The following is a 20,683-nucleotide window of genomic DNA, read 5'->3' as shown; positions in this document are numbered from 1 at the left end:
CACTCGGGGTTTACCCCTGTGCTGAACAGGGAGCTACACCAAAACCAAAATTCAACCACAGTACTCCTAAACAACTCAGGGCTTCTGAAGGGATTCATCCTTGGACCTCAATAAATATTTTAGCACTGGACTCATTGTTCCTCCCCCCCCCCCCACCAAGATACAGCATGGAATCATGTCAAGCACTTGCATGTTCACAATCAAAAGATTGCGAATGGGTGGCAAAGTGGGTGGGCTGGGGTGCTGCATGGTTAGTTAATCCCCTTCTGAAGAGTAGTTCATAGGCAATAAGGAAGTAGAGGGACATCCAGAGTTCAACAGCAGGCAGTGGAATACTATTCTTTTGGAACCCTGGGCCAGTGACATCAGGGGCTTATGCCAGAGGTGGGCCTCGCTCTCACCCTGTGCCCTCCTAGTTCTCCCTGCATCTGCTGGCAGAGTGTCCTGGAGCAAAGCCAGAGCGAGGCCCCAGCTCACAGAGCCCACCTCAGTCCTTTCAGGGGGTGCACCCCTAGCGTCCAGCAGAGCTTGTACCTCTGCAACTAGCTCTGCTCTGCTGCCTGGAGAGGGGTTGGTTAGCAGTGCCTGCCAAAGTCATGTCCAAATCTGTCCGTTCACATTGAGAGACCTAGACCCCTTGAACAGCTGAATGGGTGTAGCACTCACTACGGACCAGATAGTCTTTGACACTCTCACATGTGTGTGTACTGTGTCACAGCCCAGTGAGGTCGGTGCTGTCATTATCCCCCTGTTACAGACGAAGAAGCCAAGGCAGAGAAATTACGTATGTCATCCAAGGTCATACGGCATGTACATGGTAGAACCAGAAGTCTAACACAGACAGCCTGACTTTAGCCAGTTTGTATGTTACCCACTGCTTCTCTTGTTAAGTAAGTACTGAATTTCTATATCCAGACAGGGAGCTGGAGGCAGGCTCTTTTCCTTTTAGATGAGAGAGTCTCCACATAGAGAACACAGATTCTCAAGGTGGGGTAAGCAGGTGACTTTCCCCGTCGTGTGTTCCGGGGGGAAGAAAGGGAAACATCCCCAGAAGAAGAGAGATGGTAAAGGTAAGAATTTCTGATCAATCCAGGTGTCTATGGCACCTGCAATTGAGGGAAAGAGGGTAGAGGTGGCATCATAAGCCCACAGGTCCCTAACGCCCACAGGGCCCAGCAGTGGCAGTACTGACCAGGGGTGTGTTCAGTCTCTAGTTGCTGTGGACAGATGGTCATCCCCTTGATCAGGACACCAGCTATGGCCACAGCTGGTGCTGAGTGGTTAGGTACCCAGAGGCTGGTTGTCCAGACACAGATAAACTCATCAGTCCTTCAGCTGGGTGCTCAAGGCCACTCACAATGTTTATGTTTCAGAAATAGCTGTATTATGAGCAAGTTGCATGAGCCACCTTTATATCGAAAGTCTACAGGCTTTACCTACCTTAGGGAGCAGTCTAGGGACCAAAGAAGGCCCCTTATAAGAAGGCTTCCAGACCTAGAGTCCTTTTACCAAGATACCAACTTTTTTGTTCTTTTTCTTAGGAGATGCTTTTTTTTTTTTTTTTAAAGTTTATTTTTAGGAATCTCTACACCCAATATGGGGCTTGAACTCACAGCCCTGAGATCAAGAGTCGCATGCTCTTCCAAGTGAGCCAAGCCAGGCACCCCAGGAGATGCAGGTTTTTAAACAGATATATATGTATATATATGTTTATGTTTATATATATATATGCACATATATGCATATTTATTTATGTTTATATATATATATATATATATATATATTTAATGTTTATTTTCTTTTTGAGTGAGAGAGCATGAGTAGGAGAGGCAGAGAGAGGGAGAGAGAATCCCAAGCAGGCTTCATGCTGTCAGTGCAGAGCCAAATGCAGGGCTCAGACTCACAAACTGTAAGATCATGACCTGAGCCGAAATCAAGAGTTGCATGCTTAACCACCTGAGCCACCCAGGTGCCCCTAAACACATCTATTTTTAATAACATAAGGTCATATGGTACATGCCATTTTTTAACTTATATTTTTAATTAACTGTACATGGTGAACATAGTACATATCTAAAACTGTATCAATAATATATTTTGGTCAGCCCTTTAAAATCTTGTTGTCTTATAATTACTTACAAGTTCCTATTGCAGAGATTTAGGTTGTTTCCAATTTTCATTATTACAAACGATGCTGTGGTAAACTTCCCTGTGCCTGAATCTGTGCACATCCTTAAGAATTTCCTTGACATTAATTTCCAGAAATGGAATTCCTGGGTCGAAATATATGCCTATTTTTAAGACTTTTGCAATGGATTGCGGAATTTCTCACCAGAATGTGCCAGTTACATTGTTACTGGTGTTGTGTGGAGGTGCCAGTCTGCTATGCCCGCAGTGACACTGCATCTTATCATTTTTTGAGTCTTTGCCAATTGATAGGCAAACATAAATTTATATAAAAAGTTGAAAAAAAGGCTTTTCTAGTTTACATTTGTGTTTTATTTCTTTCCAACAATACTGTCATGTATTTATTCTCAAATTATACATTTTCTTCTGTGAATCACATATTCATGTTCTTTGTGAGATGTACATCTTAGGAATTTTTTTAAGCTTATTTACTTTGAGAGAAAGAGGGGGGAGAGGGGTCAGAGAGAGAGGGAGAGAGAGAACCGCAAGCGGGCTTCGTGCTGTCAGGGCAGAGCCCAGTGTGGGGCTCAAACTCATAACCGTGAGATCATGACCTGAGCCAAAATCTAGTCGGACCCTTAACCTTAGACTGAGCCACCCAGGTGCCCCGTACATCTTAGGACTTTGAAAAACTTCACGTGTTAGGAATGCTAAACTTTTATCGTCTGCTGTAGGCATTTACCCTGGCTCGTTATCTAACTTCTTTGAATTTAAATTCTTATTTTTTATCAAACTCATACATAGTTTAAAGATCAAATATGTTTTATAAGGCTATTATAAAAAACCCTGACCACTCCTACCACCAATCATTTTCCACTTCCCAGAATCAACCACTTTCGACCCTTTTAACAAGCTCTTTTAGTAATCCTGTCCATACCTCTCAGTAACATGCTTAAATTGCTATTTGTTGATTCATTGTTTTGGTTTTAGGCAATATTAATTAGTTTCTCTCAATGGAAATTTCATATTACTGCAAGCTCTACCAGTTGGAAGTGATACACTCTCTATTCTTCAGGGTCAGCTTGAGGAACTTGAAAATGCATTTTTTACACAGCTTAAAGTCACCCTTCAACACAACATGATTCTGGTTATGCCCTCCTGACTTCTGCGCTACTGTTATCCATGGTTTGCTCTATCTTGTTTTATTAATCCCACAAATGAGAAATTATTTTATAAATTCAACGTTGCTTTAGATTTATGCACATATTTACCATTTTCTTTGCTCATTATATCTTCTTGCCTCTTCTAGCTTTTATCTAGCATTGTTTTTCTTGCTTGACATAAAATTCTCCCTAATTTCCTTTTGTGGAGGTGGTTGATAAACTGAAATTTGACTGAAAATGTTTCTTTTTTGAAAGAGAGTCTCAGGATATTTTTCAAAGATAGTTTTACTGAATGTACAATATTTACCCACTGGTTTTGGACTTCCATTGTTGCTGTTGAGAAATCAGCTGTTAGTCTAATTGTCATCTTCTATACATGATTTGTCATTTTCCCTGTTCTGGTTGTCTGTTTTTTGTTTTTTTTTTGTTTTTTTTTTCCAACGTTTATTTATTTTTGGGACAGAGAGAGACAGAGCATGAAAGGGGGAGGGGCAGAGAGAGAGGGAGACACAGAATCGGAAACAGGCTCCAGGCTCTGAGCCATCAGCCCAGAGCCCGACGCGGGGCTCGAACTCACGGACTGCGAGATCGTGACCTGGCTGAAGTCGGACGCTCAACCGACTGCGCCACCCAGGCGCCCCTGTTCTGGTTGTTTTTAAGATGTACCTTGTCTGTGGTTTTCTGCAGTTTGACTATGATGTGAGTTTATATTTCTGTACTATTTTGTTTTCTAAGGATTTGTTGGGCTTCCTTAGTTTGAGGGAAATTCTCAGCCATTACCTTTTTGAATATCGCCATTTCTCCCTTTTCTCTCTTCTCCGCCCAGAACTCCAGTTATATATATATTGGACTTTCTCACTCCTATCTTCCTTGTCTCTTCCTCTCTTTTTCATATTTTCTATCTTTTTATATCATCTGGGTGTTCTCTCATCATCTGTCTTGTAATTATTAGTTCTTTTTTCAGTCGTATCTAAATCTGTCAAGTTTCCTAGTTTCAATCATTATATTTTATTCATTTTTAGAATTTCCATTTAGAGTTCTTTCACTTCTTTTGGCCATTATTTATAGTCTCTCTTTCTCTCATTTTTAGTTTCTTATTTCTTTTTATCTATTTTATATACTTACATTCTTTGACTGATATTTCCAGCATTTGAAGGCTTTGCCTATCTAGGTTGCTGATTTTTACCCACTGATGCCTTTTTTCCTTTTATATTTTGTGCTTTTTGACAGTGATCTCTTATTCCTTAGAATTTTATCAATGAATGATAAAATCGGATTGAAGGTATGTTCATTTAGAGAGCATTCACATTTATTTCTGCAAAGCAAGAGGCACTGTGTATCCGAACCACTTTTCCTTCACACTAATGGGGTATATGTGGGTGCACATATGTGCATGTGTATTTGAGATATGATTTACATACCATAAAATGCACCTTCTTAAAGTATATAATTTAGTGGTTTTCGTATATTCACAAAGTTCAAGACCACTTTTAAAATATATCCTTGGCTTGAGGTTTAGACCATACAAGTATTGTGAGTTTGTGCTGCATACCCACATGAGGACTACCTTTCTGGTTACAAATTCTTGAGTGAGATTTATTTTCCTTCATCTAAAACCAAGATCAAAGGCCACTTTTCCCTGCTGGCCCCCTTCTGCAGGGCAGATTTTTTTTCCCCTATGTGTCTGACACCCATAGTATAGCCCTAGTCCCAGCTTTCTACAGTCTGAGTTTCCTCTCAGACTCTCTCCTTAAGAGTTTTGTCTCCTATCTCCTACATCCTCCTAATAATCAGACCAGAAGTTCAAGCTCACAAAAGTTGAGCAGGTGCCCCAGGGCAGCTTCTAACTGCCGAGAATTAGCTCACTTCTCTGTATTCCAGCTCTTGGTTCATGTTTGGCCTTAGAAGATGTGATTCTTTACTTACTTGCCAACTCAGCAATGCATTTAGAAATATTTTGTAAAACATATTTTATTTAGTATATTTCGTTTATAGTGGTAGGATGATTTGGGACAATGCAAGACTACGGTCTGCCTTTTTTGTTTTGTTTATAGGGTACATTTTCTTTTTCCTTCTTCCATCTTTTGTCACCCCTCCAGGGAGAGAGCATGGTTCAGTGCGACTCATGTCTTGTCTTTATGTGGCCATTCCGTACCTTCTAAAGACTGCAGTGGAACTCCTAGGGACATTCCCAGTTCTGTGAAGAAGGGCATGTTGCTGCTTCCTCAGCCATGGGCTTCCTCAGAGGCTCAACAATAGCCAAGTGTCACACTCATCTTAAGGCTATAATAGAGCAAAATTCATTTTCTTCCTTTGCTCATGGCTTACCAGCTTCCAGGCATTGGTTTTGGGTCGCCTCTACCTCCCCACAATCACTTTTTTTCTGGCTTCTTTTAAGAACAGTTCTCTTCATTGTGCCCAAATGACCAGGAGGATAGAGAGAGCATCCTCAGACCCTTTCACCTTATGTGGAGAGGCCAATTTGCCTTGCAGCTCAAATAGAAAGAACAAAGGGAACATGTTGTGTGGGTCTCTGGTCTCAAGTTGAAATTGTGGACTTGGTGGCTGCCCCTGGAAACACCCCTCCAAATCCCATTTTCAGGTGAATGTGGTCCTTGCCTGTCTGGGGCTGGACCCCAGAGGAACCCAGATGCTTGGCAACGTCCCTCTCCTCTCCAGGAAGTTTCTGTTAATTATCAATTACGGGAAACAGAATAGGAAGCACGAAAGCAGCGATTTTCAAGGGATTTGGGGAGGAAAGGGTTCCTTTAGGAAAGTTTGTCAGAATCTCTTATGGAAGATTTAAAAATCACTACCCCTCCAACCCCAATAAATGAGCCATACTTCTGGTGGGAGTGGACCAGAGTGGAGGAAATGTGGAGAACCATTGACCTAGAACTGCATTGTCCAGTGTTGTAGCCACTAGCCACATGTGGCTGTTGTGCTCTTGAAGTACAGCTAGTATCATACTCTGGAATTTACAGGTGTAATACCAAAAGAAGAATGCAAAGTATCTCAATTTTTATATCAATTACATATTGAAATGCTACTATTTTGAATGTGTCAGAGTATGTAAAGTATTTATTAAAATTAATTTCCTCTGTTACTTTTAAGTCTATTTATTTATTTTGAGAGAGAGAGAGAGAGAGAGAGAGAGAGAGAATGAGTAGGGGGAGGGGAGAGAGACAGGGAGAGAGAGAATCAGAATCCCAAGCAGGCTCCAAGCTGTCAATGCAGAGCCCAGCGTGGGGCTTGAAGTCATGAACTGTAAGATCACATGACCTGAGCCGAAATGAAGTCAGTCGCCCAACTGACTGAGCCACCCAGGCGCCCCTCATCTGTTAATTTTTAAAGTAAACTTACATATGTGGTTTGCATTTGTGTCTTACTTTATACATCTCTTAGTGCTGATCTAGAAGATAACTCGTTCCTTTTGGGAAAGTGTGATATTTTGAGCTGAACCATAGGTTCTGCCTGCAGCCGCTACTAGTCAGATGGCTGGCCATGTTTTGCCTGACTCATACAGATAGAAGTGACTTCATTCATTCCCACCGAGGTCTCTCAGCAGTGCTCACAGCCCCTGGTCCTAAGCAGAACGAAAAATATCCTTCCCAAATGAGGAAAATAAAAACAGGTTTTTAAGGGACCCATGTAATCAGCAATAACTTTAAATGGTCCTTGTCCTCATTGCTTTCTCTAGAAACTCATTAAACTCTGTGCCCTCCAATTAGCACATGTATTTCATATTCACTTCCACATTAGCTTGGATATCCAGGGAAGTGGCTCTTAAAATGTGGTCTGTGTTTTAGTCTTGGTTTCAGGAGCTGACACCCCAGCAGTGGTGGGGCTCCCTCTTCCAAGCCGTGGCTGCGTCGTGTGCACACATCTTCAGAGTAACAAGGCACCCTCCTTGGGTTGGACTTGGGCGTCCCACCAACCTGCCCTGACTCTGAACCCCCTGCCTTGATAAATGATACCTAATTCCACAGATGGTTGCTTCTGCACCCGGTTTCCCCTCAACTTTCACCTGATCGTGATGCTTGTAACTCATGCCCTCTCTGCCATCATGTTGGGCAATATGGCAGAAAATGATCACTTCAGTATATTTCCCAACTAATCTAAATCCATCCCCTAATTTATAAATGTCAAATAACAGTCCGTACTAATAAGCAATCTTTCCTCAACACCCCTGCGCCGGAAGCGAGGGGGAACAGGAGGATTTGTTACCACGCGCTTTGTCCTGAGCACTGGGCACAGCTGAATGCTCAGGGGCTTGGGCGGGGAGCAGGCTGTCTGGTGACTTGGGCAAGGAATATGAGCCTCCGCCCCACACCTCCTCTGCCTCCCGGGCAGAGTTGGAGAAGAGCACCTACCTCGACATTGCACAAGGATTGAACAAATGAGGACATGTCGAGAACATATATCCGTGGTTGGCATGCACACACATACATGATTGCTGTTACTTTTTTTTTTTTAACAAAATGAGACTATAGTCTCAATTCTATTTTGAAACTTTAAAAAAATTTTTTTAATGTTTTATTTTTGAGAGAGAGTGACAGCAGGGAAGGGGCAGAGAAAGGGAGACAGAGGCTCCAAAGTGGGCTCCACACTGACAGTAGAGAGCCCAATGTGGGGCTTGAATCCACAAATTGCGAGATCATGACCTGAGCTGAAGTCGGGCAGTTAACCAACCCAGCCACCCAGGGGCCCCTGAAACCTGTTGTTTTAACTCAATAATACCTGTAAAACGTCTTTATTTTTATAACATTTTAATACCTCATCATGTCCTTTCATATGGACATAATGCAACTGGTTTAATTGATCTGCGGCTGTAGGGTTTTCAGTTTTGTTTGTTCCTTCCTTCCTTCTATTCTTCCTTCCTTTCTTTTTTGCTATTATAAACAATGACATCATGACTATCAGTGCAGCTAAATTTTTGTCCACATTCTTGAGTATTTCCTTAGGATAAATTCAAAGAAAACAAAAGCACTGCATCAAACCTATTTACATTACGAAGGTTTTGGTAATATTGCCAAATCCTTCACATGTTTTTCCAGAATTAGGCATGTCCCACCTCCCACCCCCTGCCTGCAAGAGTAGGTGTCAGGATCGAGAGCTGCCAGCTTTTACCCTCCTACCATGCAGAAGACACAATTCACAACCTTGATGCATGCGAGTGCTTCCTTCCCCCTGCTCACACCTGACCTGCGTCCCCTGCGCCCCTCCAGGAGCCTGCCTGGATCCCAGAGCTTCAGGTCCTCTCCCCTGAGCCCTGTCTTGGTCTCTTTCTGTCCGTTTTCATCATTTATTCCACTTACTGTAAAATTCAATACTACATAGTATTGTTGCTACATAATTTCTCCCACTGCATTGTGAGAATAATTACTGTGCGGAAAAAAGAAAGGTGAAATTATTCTACCTGAATCCACTTCTTTACTGAGTATCTGCTCATGGCAGACAGAGAACCAGCAGGCTCTTACTGATCCATTTTCTTATTGTTTCAGCTGTGGTAAGGAACCACTGGCCAGAAAGTAGCACCAAACCCCACATAGAAAACATCACCATTGATCAGAACCAAATGGACTTTTCAACGGTGGTCTCCAAGGAGGACGTGATGACTCAGACCCCCAGAAAGAGCCACACTTCTTCAGATGCTCCAGAAAACTTCATTCCACAAACTGAAGCAGCAGATGCTAGAGGAAGAAATGACTCTTCCAGGAAAACAAATTTCACCATTTCCCCTGTTGGGTCTGACACAGCAACAGCTCTGACTTCCCAGAGCCTCACCAGAGGTGAGTTTGTGCCAACGATGCTCATTTCATTCATGTATGTCCGGTCCTGGAAGATGAAGTTTCTGCCAGTCTCCCTCTTCCCCATCCTGAGTGCCCATCCAAGGGTCCTGGGCTGGGGTAGCTCACCCCTGTGGCTCAGGCTCCATCTGTGGCATGCTGTGATTAAGTGAGTTATCAGCATAGACCAGCTGAGGCTACAGATTTGCCTACAGCCCCGAGCAGTCCTGGGAATTGACATTCCATGGCCAGATTGAGTCCAAAGGACTGATCACGCCCCACACCACAGCCTCAGAGATACCAGATCTGGTCTGGTAGGCTGCGTGGCTGCCCAAATGGCGGTTCCTGCTTGAATCTGCACAGCTCGGTGGCTTGCCACTTCTAGCAAAAAGTTTCAAGAAATGGCTAGGGCTGGATGTGTAAGATTTGACTGAGGAAGGGAAGACACAGAAAACTGGCACCGCTTAGGTACCTACTGTATACCAACATATCTATTCTCTCAATTCTCACCGCAAGCCAATGAGGTCACGTTATTCTCATTTTAGGAATTTGGAAACTGAAGGTAGAGATGGTAATTAATCAGAGGTGTATAGGTCAAACAGCTAATAGGTTTTAAAGCTGGGATTTGAGCCTAAGTCTGTATGTCTGAGCACGGTGGGAGGGATAGCTTAGGAGTGGGATGCACAGACCATGTGAGGAAAAGGACAGAAGTGTGGTCTTTTTGTGGAGTGGGAAGGCTGGCAGCTTCCCATGGGGGAGGATGTAAGTCACACATGGAGGAGAGGATAGTTGTGTGCATGGGGTGAGGAGGAGTCACAGAGGACTTAGAAAACCAGGCAGTTTAGATTTGGTGTTGTAGGAAGAGTCACCGAAGGTTTTTGAACAAGACAGTGACATGATTAAAGCGAATTTGGGGAGGATTCACCTGGCAGGCAGGTATAAGATGTCTGGGGTGGGAGATAGGGCAGAGTGAACCTGGCGTCAGGGGGACCACCCAGGCGGACATTGAAGTCCAGATGCCTGGTGCTGAGATCCATGGCCTGGTGGCCTCAGGGGTAGAGAGGAAGCAATTGGTAAAGACTCTTCACAAAGGAAAATTGATACGAACTTGATAACAGCCTAAAAGTAGAAGATGACGCCATCAAAGATGGCCCCCTGCTTTCATGAGCTTGTTGCAGGGGGTCGGGTTGAGGGACTCAATTCTATAAAGAGTACGAATGACAGTATTTTATGTTCCCTTCATGACATGATGGACACAGAGCTTAGACCTGCGCCTGATGCTGCCTGAGTTCGTTGGTCATCCAGGTTTTGGAAATTTTGTTTATGTTGAACTCAAGTAAATAATTCTGGGGCCAGCGTTATGGAATGTGAGTGATGAATCATGGTGATCAGAGTCCTATCTTTGATCCCATATCATCTGATACTTAGCTTCATTGTGCCCCTTTTACAGTAACTTCACCACAAAATGCAGCCTTTGTTTGTGAGATCTGAAAACAGTCTTTGTCTTGGTTTGTGATCTCTCACTCAGGAGTTAATTTTTCATAGAATGAATAATTGCTCTTAATTTGTTTTCATGGAGGTCAGAGGTGAGCCCACTCAAACATTATTCAGACATTTTGAAGTCTGCTGGTGGAATTTTAATTGTTGGTGTCTGCTTTCAGCATTGGGGACACTTCGCTTGCCATCCAGTTCAGGGTCAGAAGGAAGAACTGCCCCTTCTCACACTGAGAGCGGAACATCCCAAGGGTCCCTGGCAAGAGGAAAGCGGCTCCCCGAAGACGTGACCGTGCACACCCAACTGGCTGCCACTTGGGTTTTCAGCCAGGACCCTCTTCCTGCTTTAGAGATGGAAGAGGAGACCACGCTCTCTAGGAAGAGAAATTTTTCAGGACCAGCGCTCTCCAGGACACCGGCTCATTCCCCTCCCTCAGACCACCCCGGATGTGAGTGCTCCTATCCCAGTCTCACCTGCTGAAATCATTCAAAATAGAAGTAATAGATGCGTACAGCTTGCTAGTAACATACCTGTCACAGGGGCCGAGGCAAGGAGACATTAAAGACAAACGCAAAGTATTTGGGGGAAAAGTACCATCTGCACAATTTACCTTCATACTGAAGTTTGTCTTTAAATTTTTGTTAACGTTTATTCATATTTGAGAGGGAGAGAGCGAGGAAGGGGCAGAGAGAGAGGGAGACACAGAATCCGAAGCAGGCTCCAGGCTTTGAGCTGTCAGCACAGAGCCCGATGCAGGGCTTAAACTTATAAACTGTGAGATCATGACCCGATCCAAAGTCGGACACTTAACTGACTGGGTGGACTGAGCTACCCAGGTGCCCCTGAAGTTCGTCTTTAAAATATGTTCTCTTTAACTGCATAGGAAGGAAAATAGGAGTTGGTCAGGTGGCTGCTCTGGGCCTTTGTGTCCACCAACCCCTGCTTGTCCCCTCACCCCCTGCACACACGCACGTACACGCATCCAACAGGGACTAAGTGTTGTTGGTGTGTATCCTTTGCACCAGAGGCCACGCTCTGGGGTGAGTGGACTGGTGAGCACTGAGTCATTTGATTAGGAGTTAGATTTGTGTTGCTTCGTTACGGCCAACTTGTTTCTTGCAATGGCAAAGATAACACAGATAAACATTTTGCTAGGCGTCATAGGAAAGAAACCCAGACAGTGCAGGTGTTTGCAAAGCTGCAGCGGTGGAGAACACGCCTCCTTGCCTTTTCAGCTCCTAGTCATCGTAAGGCCCCTCTCTGGCAGTTCCGTGTCTAGCCTGGAACTGTTTTCAACCTTCTCATCCTCCACGCTATCCACCTTGTCGCATTAGTTCTCCAATACCTATCTGGTACTCAGTGTGTAACCCTCTTGAGGACACAGGCTATGTTGGTTACTTCTCTTGGGTTCCCTGCCATCCCAGGACAAGGTACAGTTGGTGAGTAATGGCGATTAGCATGTGCCCCAGTATCACAGGGCTCATCCAGCTACCGACCAAAGAGAATGCTGGAAACTCTGCCTGCCTTTTCTCTTCTCTTCTCTGAGGTTTTATTCAGAGTCTGTGCATGCCTTAGGAAGCAGCACAGAGAGGGCTGGAAATATTCTTGGAAATAGAGGTTAGACTGCCTTCAAAGTTGCCATTTCAAAATTGTTGTAGGTCACAGGTTTTTTAGAGGTACTAGGGGGTTTGGGTTTATGTCACCAGAGCAAAAACGGAACCTGGAGGTCCTTTCTGTAATGCCTATTTAAAGCAGCCAATTCCTCCTCTATATACTCTGTATACAGTTTCTGCTGACTAGGTATGTATATAATTTATGATTCATGTTTTTGGGAGATTCCTTTTAAGATTATTCTTAAACATTGGTCAGATTGGATAAAAGCTACAAGCCTTTCCAGCTGCAAAGGTCTGTGGTTCAGTGATTTACAACCAACTTTACTAAATGGTGGAAAGGAAGCATTTTCTAGGAAGCTACACTTTGATTCTGGTCAAGGTCATTTAATATTTATAATTTAAATTCAACCCACTATTGTGGTTTATTTGAAAATCAGCCTGTTTCCAATTTTACCGGACTTGACCCTGTAGTCACCTGGATTTTTCAACATTAAAAAATAGTTGGCCTTCAAATTCCTTGAGCATTCATCCTTTTAGAACCTTATGCTTTTAGGGGCGCCTGGCTGGTTCAGTCAGTAAAGCATGTGACTCTTGATCTCAGCATATAAATTTGAGCCCCACGTTGAGTGTACAGATTACCTAAAAATAAAATCTTAAAAAAAAAAAGAACGTCTTACTTTTAATTGTTGAAGAGTTCCACCGTATCTTTCCTACTCCTTGAGTCTCTCACTGAGCATTTCTCTTCCTTTTTACTGAACTGGGTGTTCTGTGCTAGGTAGAAGCCCACCTCCCTCTGAGATGCTAGACGCTAGGGCCCTAAGTGCTGTTAAATGAGGGAATAGCCAGGCACCCAGGACTGTCTAGATCTAGCCTGCCAGCCTCCCCTCCTCCCTGCGGGGAAGCCGAGTGGGGGACGTGCACAGAGACCTGAAGCCATATGGGAAGCAAAATTCTGCTTTTACTTTCCAATCTGGGCTACTAGCTGCTAACCCCCTAACCAGCACTCCGGTATACCTCCTCCCTCCACCCCTTAAATCTGAATTCTGACACTTTACTATCCCTGCCTAACTACAGGATTGAGGGGCTCTAGGCACACATGTAGGAGCACTGAGGGAGCGGGTAGGACTTGCCAGAGGCAGGCTCAGAGGGGACCCAGCTGGCACTCTGTAGAAGGGAAGTGAAGAGAGAGGGAGGTGGGGGCGTGTGTCTGTTGACACTTGGCTGCTCCATCCACCAGTAAACGTGACCCAGTGAAAGTCCTGGCACTTAGGCCGGTCAGATGAGCCGTGCTCCTCTGGAGGTGAACATTAGCGCGGCCACCAGGAGCCTGGCCTGGGGAGATGGGGCTCCCTATTAGAAACATGACGGGATTCGACCAGATGATCCTAAACATCCTTTCTAGCTCCAGCATCTGTTATTCCAAACACATTCAGGCTTTGTGTTCTGTGCCTCCTTTCTCTCCTCGCTCTGCTACACAGAAACGTGCGTGTAGCACCGCCTCGTCTGAGGCCTGGCTAGCCAGGAGTTCCCTGCCTCCGAAAATAAATTGTATGCCAGGGATGGATGCATGAAAGCAGGAATAGGCCCAGACAGCTACATCAGATTTTTAAAAAGCGATCAGAAGCCATTTGAAATTATTTTTCTTGCTGCTTTATATCTTCCTGTACTTTCCATATGTTCTGTAATGAACATATACTATTTGATCATTGGGGGAGAAGTACAGCAGCTCACAGGGGGAAAAGTTCTCTTTTGAAGGCAGAAAGATATCTGTGTATATTGAATTGTGTGAGAATGGCTATAGTTGAGCACTAAATTTAGTACTGAGCTTCCTGGAAACGAGGGCACAAAGGGAAACCGGGTGGGGCATGTGATCATTGCCAGATAAAGTAAGCATACAATTTCATCCACAGGCATGAGTGTTTTGAGGGCAGTGAATTCTTTTTTTTTTTTTTTTTTTTTTTTAATTTTTTAAACTTTACATCCAAATTAGTTAGCATATAGTGCAACAATGATTTCAGGAGTAGGTTCATTAATGCCCCTTCCCCATTTAGCCCATCCCCCCTCCCACAACCCCTCCAGCAACCCTCAGTTTGTTCTCCATATTTATGAGTCTCTTCTGTTTTGTCCTCCTCCCTGTTTTTATATTATTTTTGTTTCCCTTGCCTTATGTGCATCTGTTTTTTCTCTTAAAGTCCTCATATAAGTGAAGCCATATGATTTTTGTCTTTCTCTGACTGACTAATTTCACTTAGCATAATACCCTCCAGTTCCATCCACGTCATTGCAAATGGCAAGATTTCATTCCTTTTGATTGCCGAGTAATATTCCATTGTGTGTGTGTGTGTATATATATATATATATTCCATTGTGTGTGTGTGTATATATATATATATATATATATATATACACACACACACACACACACACACCACATCTTCTTTATCCATTCATCCATCGATGGACATTTGGGCTCTTTCCATACTTTGGCTATTGTTGATAGTGCTGCTGTAAACATGGGGTGCATGTGCCCCTTCAAAACAGCACACCTATATCCCGTGGATAAATGCCTAGTAGTGCAATTGCTAGGTTGTAGGGTAGTTCTATTTTTAGTTTTAGTTTTTAGTTTGAGGAACCTCCATACTGTTTTCCAGAGTGGCTGCACCAGCTTGCATTCCGATGGGGGCAGTGAATTCTAAGAGGACTATTTATATAAGGAATGTTGAGACTCGTAATAGAAAAATGCCATCAGTTGCTGTTCTGAGGAAATTGTGCTAATGTTCTTTAAAAGGTGATATTTTATATAGATTCTCAGTACGAGCTGAGGGTGTAATAATGGATCTCAACTCATGAAAGTACTTCTGTGGGTAGCTGAGCTAATGTGGTCCAGGTAAATTGCTTTGTGGTGATTTCACTTTGTAAAGGAAGAGAGCATAAATAACTCAGAAGATTGTAGACTTAGTGTATCTTTCTCAACTATCAGCCGCTTCAGCTGGATTTTTGGCAGGTTCTGGACAGCAGTCAAGCCAAGGTTGAGCACTTGCTACGTGCCTGAGGTTCCAGCATTTTCTGTTGTGGTTGGAGAGTGATGTACATACTTTTACCAGATGAGCGGGCATTCTTTCCACCTCCTGTTATAAAGATTAGGGAACTTGGCTTGTTTCTGCTCCCAAATGGACGGTCTTCCCATTTTTGAATGGGTGCTTCAAGAGTAGAAATGAGCAAGGAAGGACAGTTATTAAATAGCCAATATTGCTGGCCTGTCGATTGGAAACATGGCAGATTTCCCCCAGATGTGTTCAGCAGGTGCTCATTGAATAGTAAAAGTGGTGGTTATAGATGAACTTTTAACTTTTTCTCCTTTTCACCACTTGTATAGAAGCATTCGTACTGCTCCATAGCTTTACCATGAGGATTAAATGAGATTATGTAAATCAAGTACTTAGCACAACGTACAAAGGTATATATAAAATACGGGCGCATTGTACTTGGTGGGTAAATGGCAGCTTTTAATAATGCTGATGAGATGGTGAAGCAGCATTCCACGGGACCCCAGTCAGGGAGAGAGAACGCAGCCATTTTCCTTTTGTGGTTTTCAGCATTTGTGACTTCTGTAATTGCGTCTCTGTGGCCATCGATTTGCTATACAGGTCTGGAGGCTGAGTCCAATATAGCTGCCACTGTACCGTGAATCAATGAAATAATGCAATTGACTGGGGATGAGAGTGATTTGAAAGAGCACCCAGCAACCGAGGAGGGTGAAAACGGGCAGATTTAGACGATGATTCTAATGATGTTAGGTCCTAAGAGGCTAAGTGGCTAGTGAGGATTTGGGGCATACATATATGATGGGTTCCTTTTTTTTTTATACTAATGCGTTTTTATTTGGTTGTTTATGTTTTTCAGCGAGGGGGATGGTTAGGTCATCCGCTTTGGGGTCCCGTCTATTTGTGTGGCTTGCTTACCTCTTCATTTCGCTTTCATTGTGGCCCAGTGTCCAGAACTGCCTGCTGTGTTCTAGGTATATATAGTACAGGTTCCATGGTTTGTACAAGAGTAAGAGGAGCCTTTATTTCCTGGCTCTCTTGCTCTCTCTCTAATTATATTTAATATTTATCTGTGCTTTTGGTCACAACTACACACAGGACTGGTCTTCAAGGGACCATTTATAATGACAAGTTAATTCTGCCCTTTCGGGGTCAAAAATAACAGCTTGAAACCTTTCATTATAAAGGTATAGAGTTATTTTTTATTATTTTTGGCTTGAAAAGAAAAATGTTTTTTCTTGCCTTTGGATCTTGCCTGCCATGTTTCTTCCCACTCACCAAGCTTTCCTGCAGTTTATTCCTGTTTGGAATGAGCACGTCAGTGTGCCCTTCCGGAGGCCAGTTCTCAGGGTATCCTTTGGAAAGTTCTTTGTGGAAGGGAGACATGAGCAAGCCACCTGTACTCCTGTGGAACAGGCTGCGCATTTTGACCAAAATGGCCTATCAATCCATTTTTGAGGTTCTTGGCAAATTAATCCAGTGTCTGCCATCCTGCCATCCTTTTCATCAGAAAAACTGTTCCCAGCCTGGAGTCTTCGACTTGCTAGTGGTCCACTGGGGTAGTATGTAAGCTTGAGAGTCGGTGTCCAAAGCCTAATGAGGCTAACTATAATAATGAAGCTTGTTTGCTTTTGGATGGAATTAAATCAAATCAGTGGGGTAACACTGAGTATCTCCTGCTGATCAGAAGCTCTGTTACTTCTTAAATGCAGTTCAGTTTATAGTCTTTCAGAACATAAGGGTTACGGTGGCCATGAGGTAGGAAATAATAAAGAACCCTTAATGGTGACAAGGCCAGATATTATTGCTCTAGGCTAGTATTGTTCCCACTCTGGTCTGTGGAGCCCTGGCCTCCCCAATGGTGACCTGGGGGCTGGGCTCCTACCACCGCCTTACTTTTATTCATTTTTTACGTACGGGTTTTAATCTATAATAGCATTTGAACAAAAGGGTTACATTGCTAAAATAAAACAAAACAAAAACCTGTACCTTATCACAATGGCCTGTCCCTACATGATCTATAAGGTGGAATTCAAGAGTACAAGTTTTTACCTTCCTCTATAAAAGCCAAGGCAAAGAATGTCTAGAGGCTTTGTTCCATTTTCCTTTCAGCCAGAGCCGAAGCTTTTCATTGTGCTTGAAGGACCTCACTGCTTCTTCACTGAACTCTGAGAATCAGAGCCTGTGAAGAGAGAGTGTCAAATGTGTTTATCTATATTAGGTCTACATTATCTAGATTTATCCAACAAAATGTAATAAACATTATTTGTATCTAGATACATCCCTGATTTTCTTAAACCCTTGAGTAATATTTTTTTAAGTGTTTTTTTTATGTTTGTTTACTTTTTTTTTTTTAATTTTTTTTTTCAATGTTTATTTATTTTTGGGACAGAGAGAGACAGAGCATGAACGGGGGAGGGGCAGAGAGAGGGAGACACAGAATCGGAAACAGGCTCCAGGCTCTGAGCCATCAGCCCAGAGCCTGACGCGGGGCTCGAACCCCCGGACCGCGAGATCGTGACCTGGCTGAAGTCGGACGCTTAACCGACTGCGCCACCCAGGCACCCCATATGTTTGTTTACTTTTGAGAGAGAGAGAGAGAGACAGCATGAGTGAGGGAGGGGCAGAGAGAAAGAGGGAGACACAGAATCCAAAGCAGGCTCCAGGCTCTGAGCTCTCCGCACAGAGCCCAACGCAGGGCTCAAACTCACAGACCACAAAATCATGACCTGAGCCAAAGTCGGAAGCTTAACTGATTGAGCCACCCAGGCGCCCCCAACTCTTGAGTAGTCTTAAAGCATATTTTCTTCTGTTTTAGCTTCTGGAAGCACTGAGATGCTTAACAACTCCATTACTCTCCGAAGCACCTTGCTGAATGGGACACAGAGTGTGCGTGTTACCACCACGCTCCCCAGTGGTGTCCCAGGGATGCTCCAGTCTTTAACCGGCAGTCCACGACCTCTAAATGAGACGGAGCATTCCCCCAAGGACCCAGAAATTGCCATGACTTCAGTATCAGCCCGTTCTTCACCCTTTGAGGCAGAGCTGAGAAGAGGCAGTGGAGTAATCAGGAATCCAGGGGATGGGGAATTCACTGAGCCATCCACAGAAAATGGATTTGGCCTCACATCTTCTGGGGTCTCAGGGGAATTCTGGCAAAATGATTCCCCAAGTAAGTATTTAATTTTTACTTGATCTATCATGGACTTTTAAAAACTATTGGATTGCCTTAAAAGATCACTTCAAGACCATTTGAAATCTCAAAAAATAAATAAAGTGTGTTCTTAGCTAACACCATCTCCTTTATCTGGTATACCACATTATCACATTTTGATTTTTGTCCTTATGCGAACATTGTGAAGTTCATCAGACAGGCATCATTCCTCCTGCTCTTTTATAGACGAGGAAACTAAGGCCCAGAGGGTTTAAGAAATGAGGGCACGGGCATGTAGCTTGTTCATAGCAGAGCTGAGAGCTTGGCCTTGGAGCGGTCACTGTCAATCGCATGTTATCGCTCTGTGGGATTGTCTTCAAGGTGAGGGCTGGCCTGCTCTTTCAGACTAGCTGGAGCTATTTTATGTACAGATCATTCTTCCAAATAAAATGTGCAGGCATAAATATATTCCTCCAAACTCATGGCTTCAGTTTATGCCATATAGTTTATTTTTTGTTTGCTATACTTGAAAATTAGAATAATCTTTATTAATAATGGAACTGTTTTGGAAAGATGCATGTGACTAAGCACTGTAGGTAGGCACGTCATATTTGTTGTTGGACATAACATATTCCTTTCCTTGACCACTTTTGGGGAAAGGGAGTAAAACACCACAGCCTAGAAGTTGCCCTGCTACTTTGCACTTGTTCTTTAAAGGCTCCCTTCTTCACCAGTGCTTATTTTCAGTATTGCTATCTTATTGACACTGAAGAGTTTTGAAATAATTATTTAGAACATGAAAATGCATGTCAGGTTGCACGTAAAATAAATACCATACAAGATCCTTGCAAAGGGAACCTTTCCCTAGAGAAGACTCACGTCTCAGCTGTTGGGGAATCTCTTTCACATCCATGTCATGACATTTGTTTCCTTGACATCTTACAGCCTTGGGAGGAGAGCAGCTTGCCAGCAGCTCCGACGCAGAGGATGGAAGTCCCATGTCTCAAACTGAGACTGTGTCTAGGTCGGTCCTGTCGGGCAGAAGTGGAGCCAGCACAGCACGCTGGTTCTTGACCAACAGCAAGACATTCGCAGATGCGACAGGAAGCTCCACTTCCTATCCTGAAGTTGTGAATGCCTCAGTGCTGACCCGGTTCTCAGCCTCCGTGTCCCAGTCTAGAGGAAGTGACGCAGCACTGGGCGACAGGAGCTACTCTGAGCCGGCCACCGAGTCTTTGTCGTCATCCTCCTCAGAAAGCCTGGATTCCTCAGCAGCACGTGGTGAGTGCTCAAGTGAGTTTCCACTTCACAGAACTGCACCACTCAGAGGGCAAAGGGCTTACGAGGCTCATGCTCTTCTGTGGCACAGTAAGGCCGTGCATTAATGGACCATTCCAGAGGCCCCTCTGCTGTCACTATTCCCAGGCCATTCTTCTAGCTGTATATCTCCGGTTTTTTTCTGGTACATCTCCCCGGAGCTGCTGTTGCCACCCGCCCCTGTCACACACAGCTCAGGGACTTCTCTGTCCATGTCCTTCCTCGCCCTGTAGCCTACCCCACACCCCCATGCCTGCCTCAATCACACAGCTTCTGGAAGGTGAAAATATCACCTTCTCATGGGTGGTTGTTCACCCCAAGTCCGGGCATTCGTCAAGAGCAACTCTCCCTCTTGTCTAATCAGCTTTTATGAAGATATAATCCCCATGCTATGCAATTTGCCCATGTAAAGTATACAATTCAGTGTATTTTAGTGTATTTACAAAGTTGCGCGGCCACCACTACTGTCTAATTCTGAGAAGGGAACCCGGTGCTCATCAGTAGTCACTCTGTGTTCTCTCCTCCTCCCAGCCTCTGACAGCCACTAACTTAACTTTCTGTCTCTGTGGTTGTGCCTATTCTAGACAATTTATGGAGGAAATCATACAATAGGTGGCCTATTGTGGTTTTCACTTAGCATAGTGCATTGGAGGTTTGTCCATGTTGTAGCGTGTGACAGTACCTCGTTCCTTTGTGTGGCTGAGTACTGGTTCCATCGCACGGATGTGCCACATTCGTTTATCCTTTTGTTAACGATTGCACATGTGGGTTTTTCCCACCTTTCGTCTATTGTGAGTAGTATCGTGGTGAACATTCCAGTACAAGTTTTTGTGTGGACGTGTGTTTTATTTTTTTTAATTTTGTTTTTTATTTTTTGAATATGTGTTTTAAATTCTCTTGGAATGGCTGGCTTCTATGGTAGCCCTGTTTCTTGAGGAATTGTCGAACTGTTTTCCAAAGCAGCTGCACTGCTTTATATCT

At 43.8% G+C, this 20,683-nt stretch overlaps 1 protein-coding gene across 2 annotated transcripts in view; it reads left to right on the top strand.

Moving 5' to 3' along the window:
• Positions 1 to 20,683, top strand: part of HEG1 (heart development protein with EGF like domains 1) — a 90,133-nt gene that overhangs the window by 19,570 nt on the left and 49,880 nt on the right. Inside the window, exons 2-5 of one of the 2 annotated variants that reach the window (XM_045502352.1) lie at positions 8,795 to 9,082; positions 10,741 to 11,022; positions 18,050 to 18,403; positions 19,331 to 19,678. In XM_045502352.1, coding sequence (XP_045358308.1) covers positions 8,795 to 9,082; positions 10,741 to 11,022; positions 18,050 to 18,403; positions 19,331 to 19,678 — 1,272 coding nt within the window. The remainder of the gene's footprint in view (positions 1 to 8,794; positions 9,083 to 10,740; positions 11,023 to 18,049; positions 18,404 to 19,330; positions 19,679 to 20,683) is intronic. The other variant, XM_045502353.1, reaches the window with a different exon arrangement.

This window comes from Leopardus geoffroyi, chromosome C2 (genome assembly GCF_018350155.1).
Source record: "Leopardus geoffroyi isolate Oge1 chromosome C2, O.geoffroyi_Oge1_pat1.0, whole genome shotgun sequence".
NCBI classification, from domain to species: domain Eukaryota; kingdom Metazoa; phylum Chordata; class Mammalia; order Carnivora; family Felidae; genus Leopardus; species Leopardus geoffroyi.
Note: the sequence above shows the minus strand (reverse complement) of the source record. Positions and strands in the feature narration are given on the sequence as shown.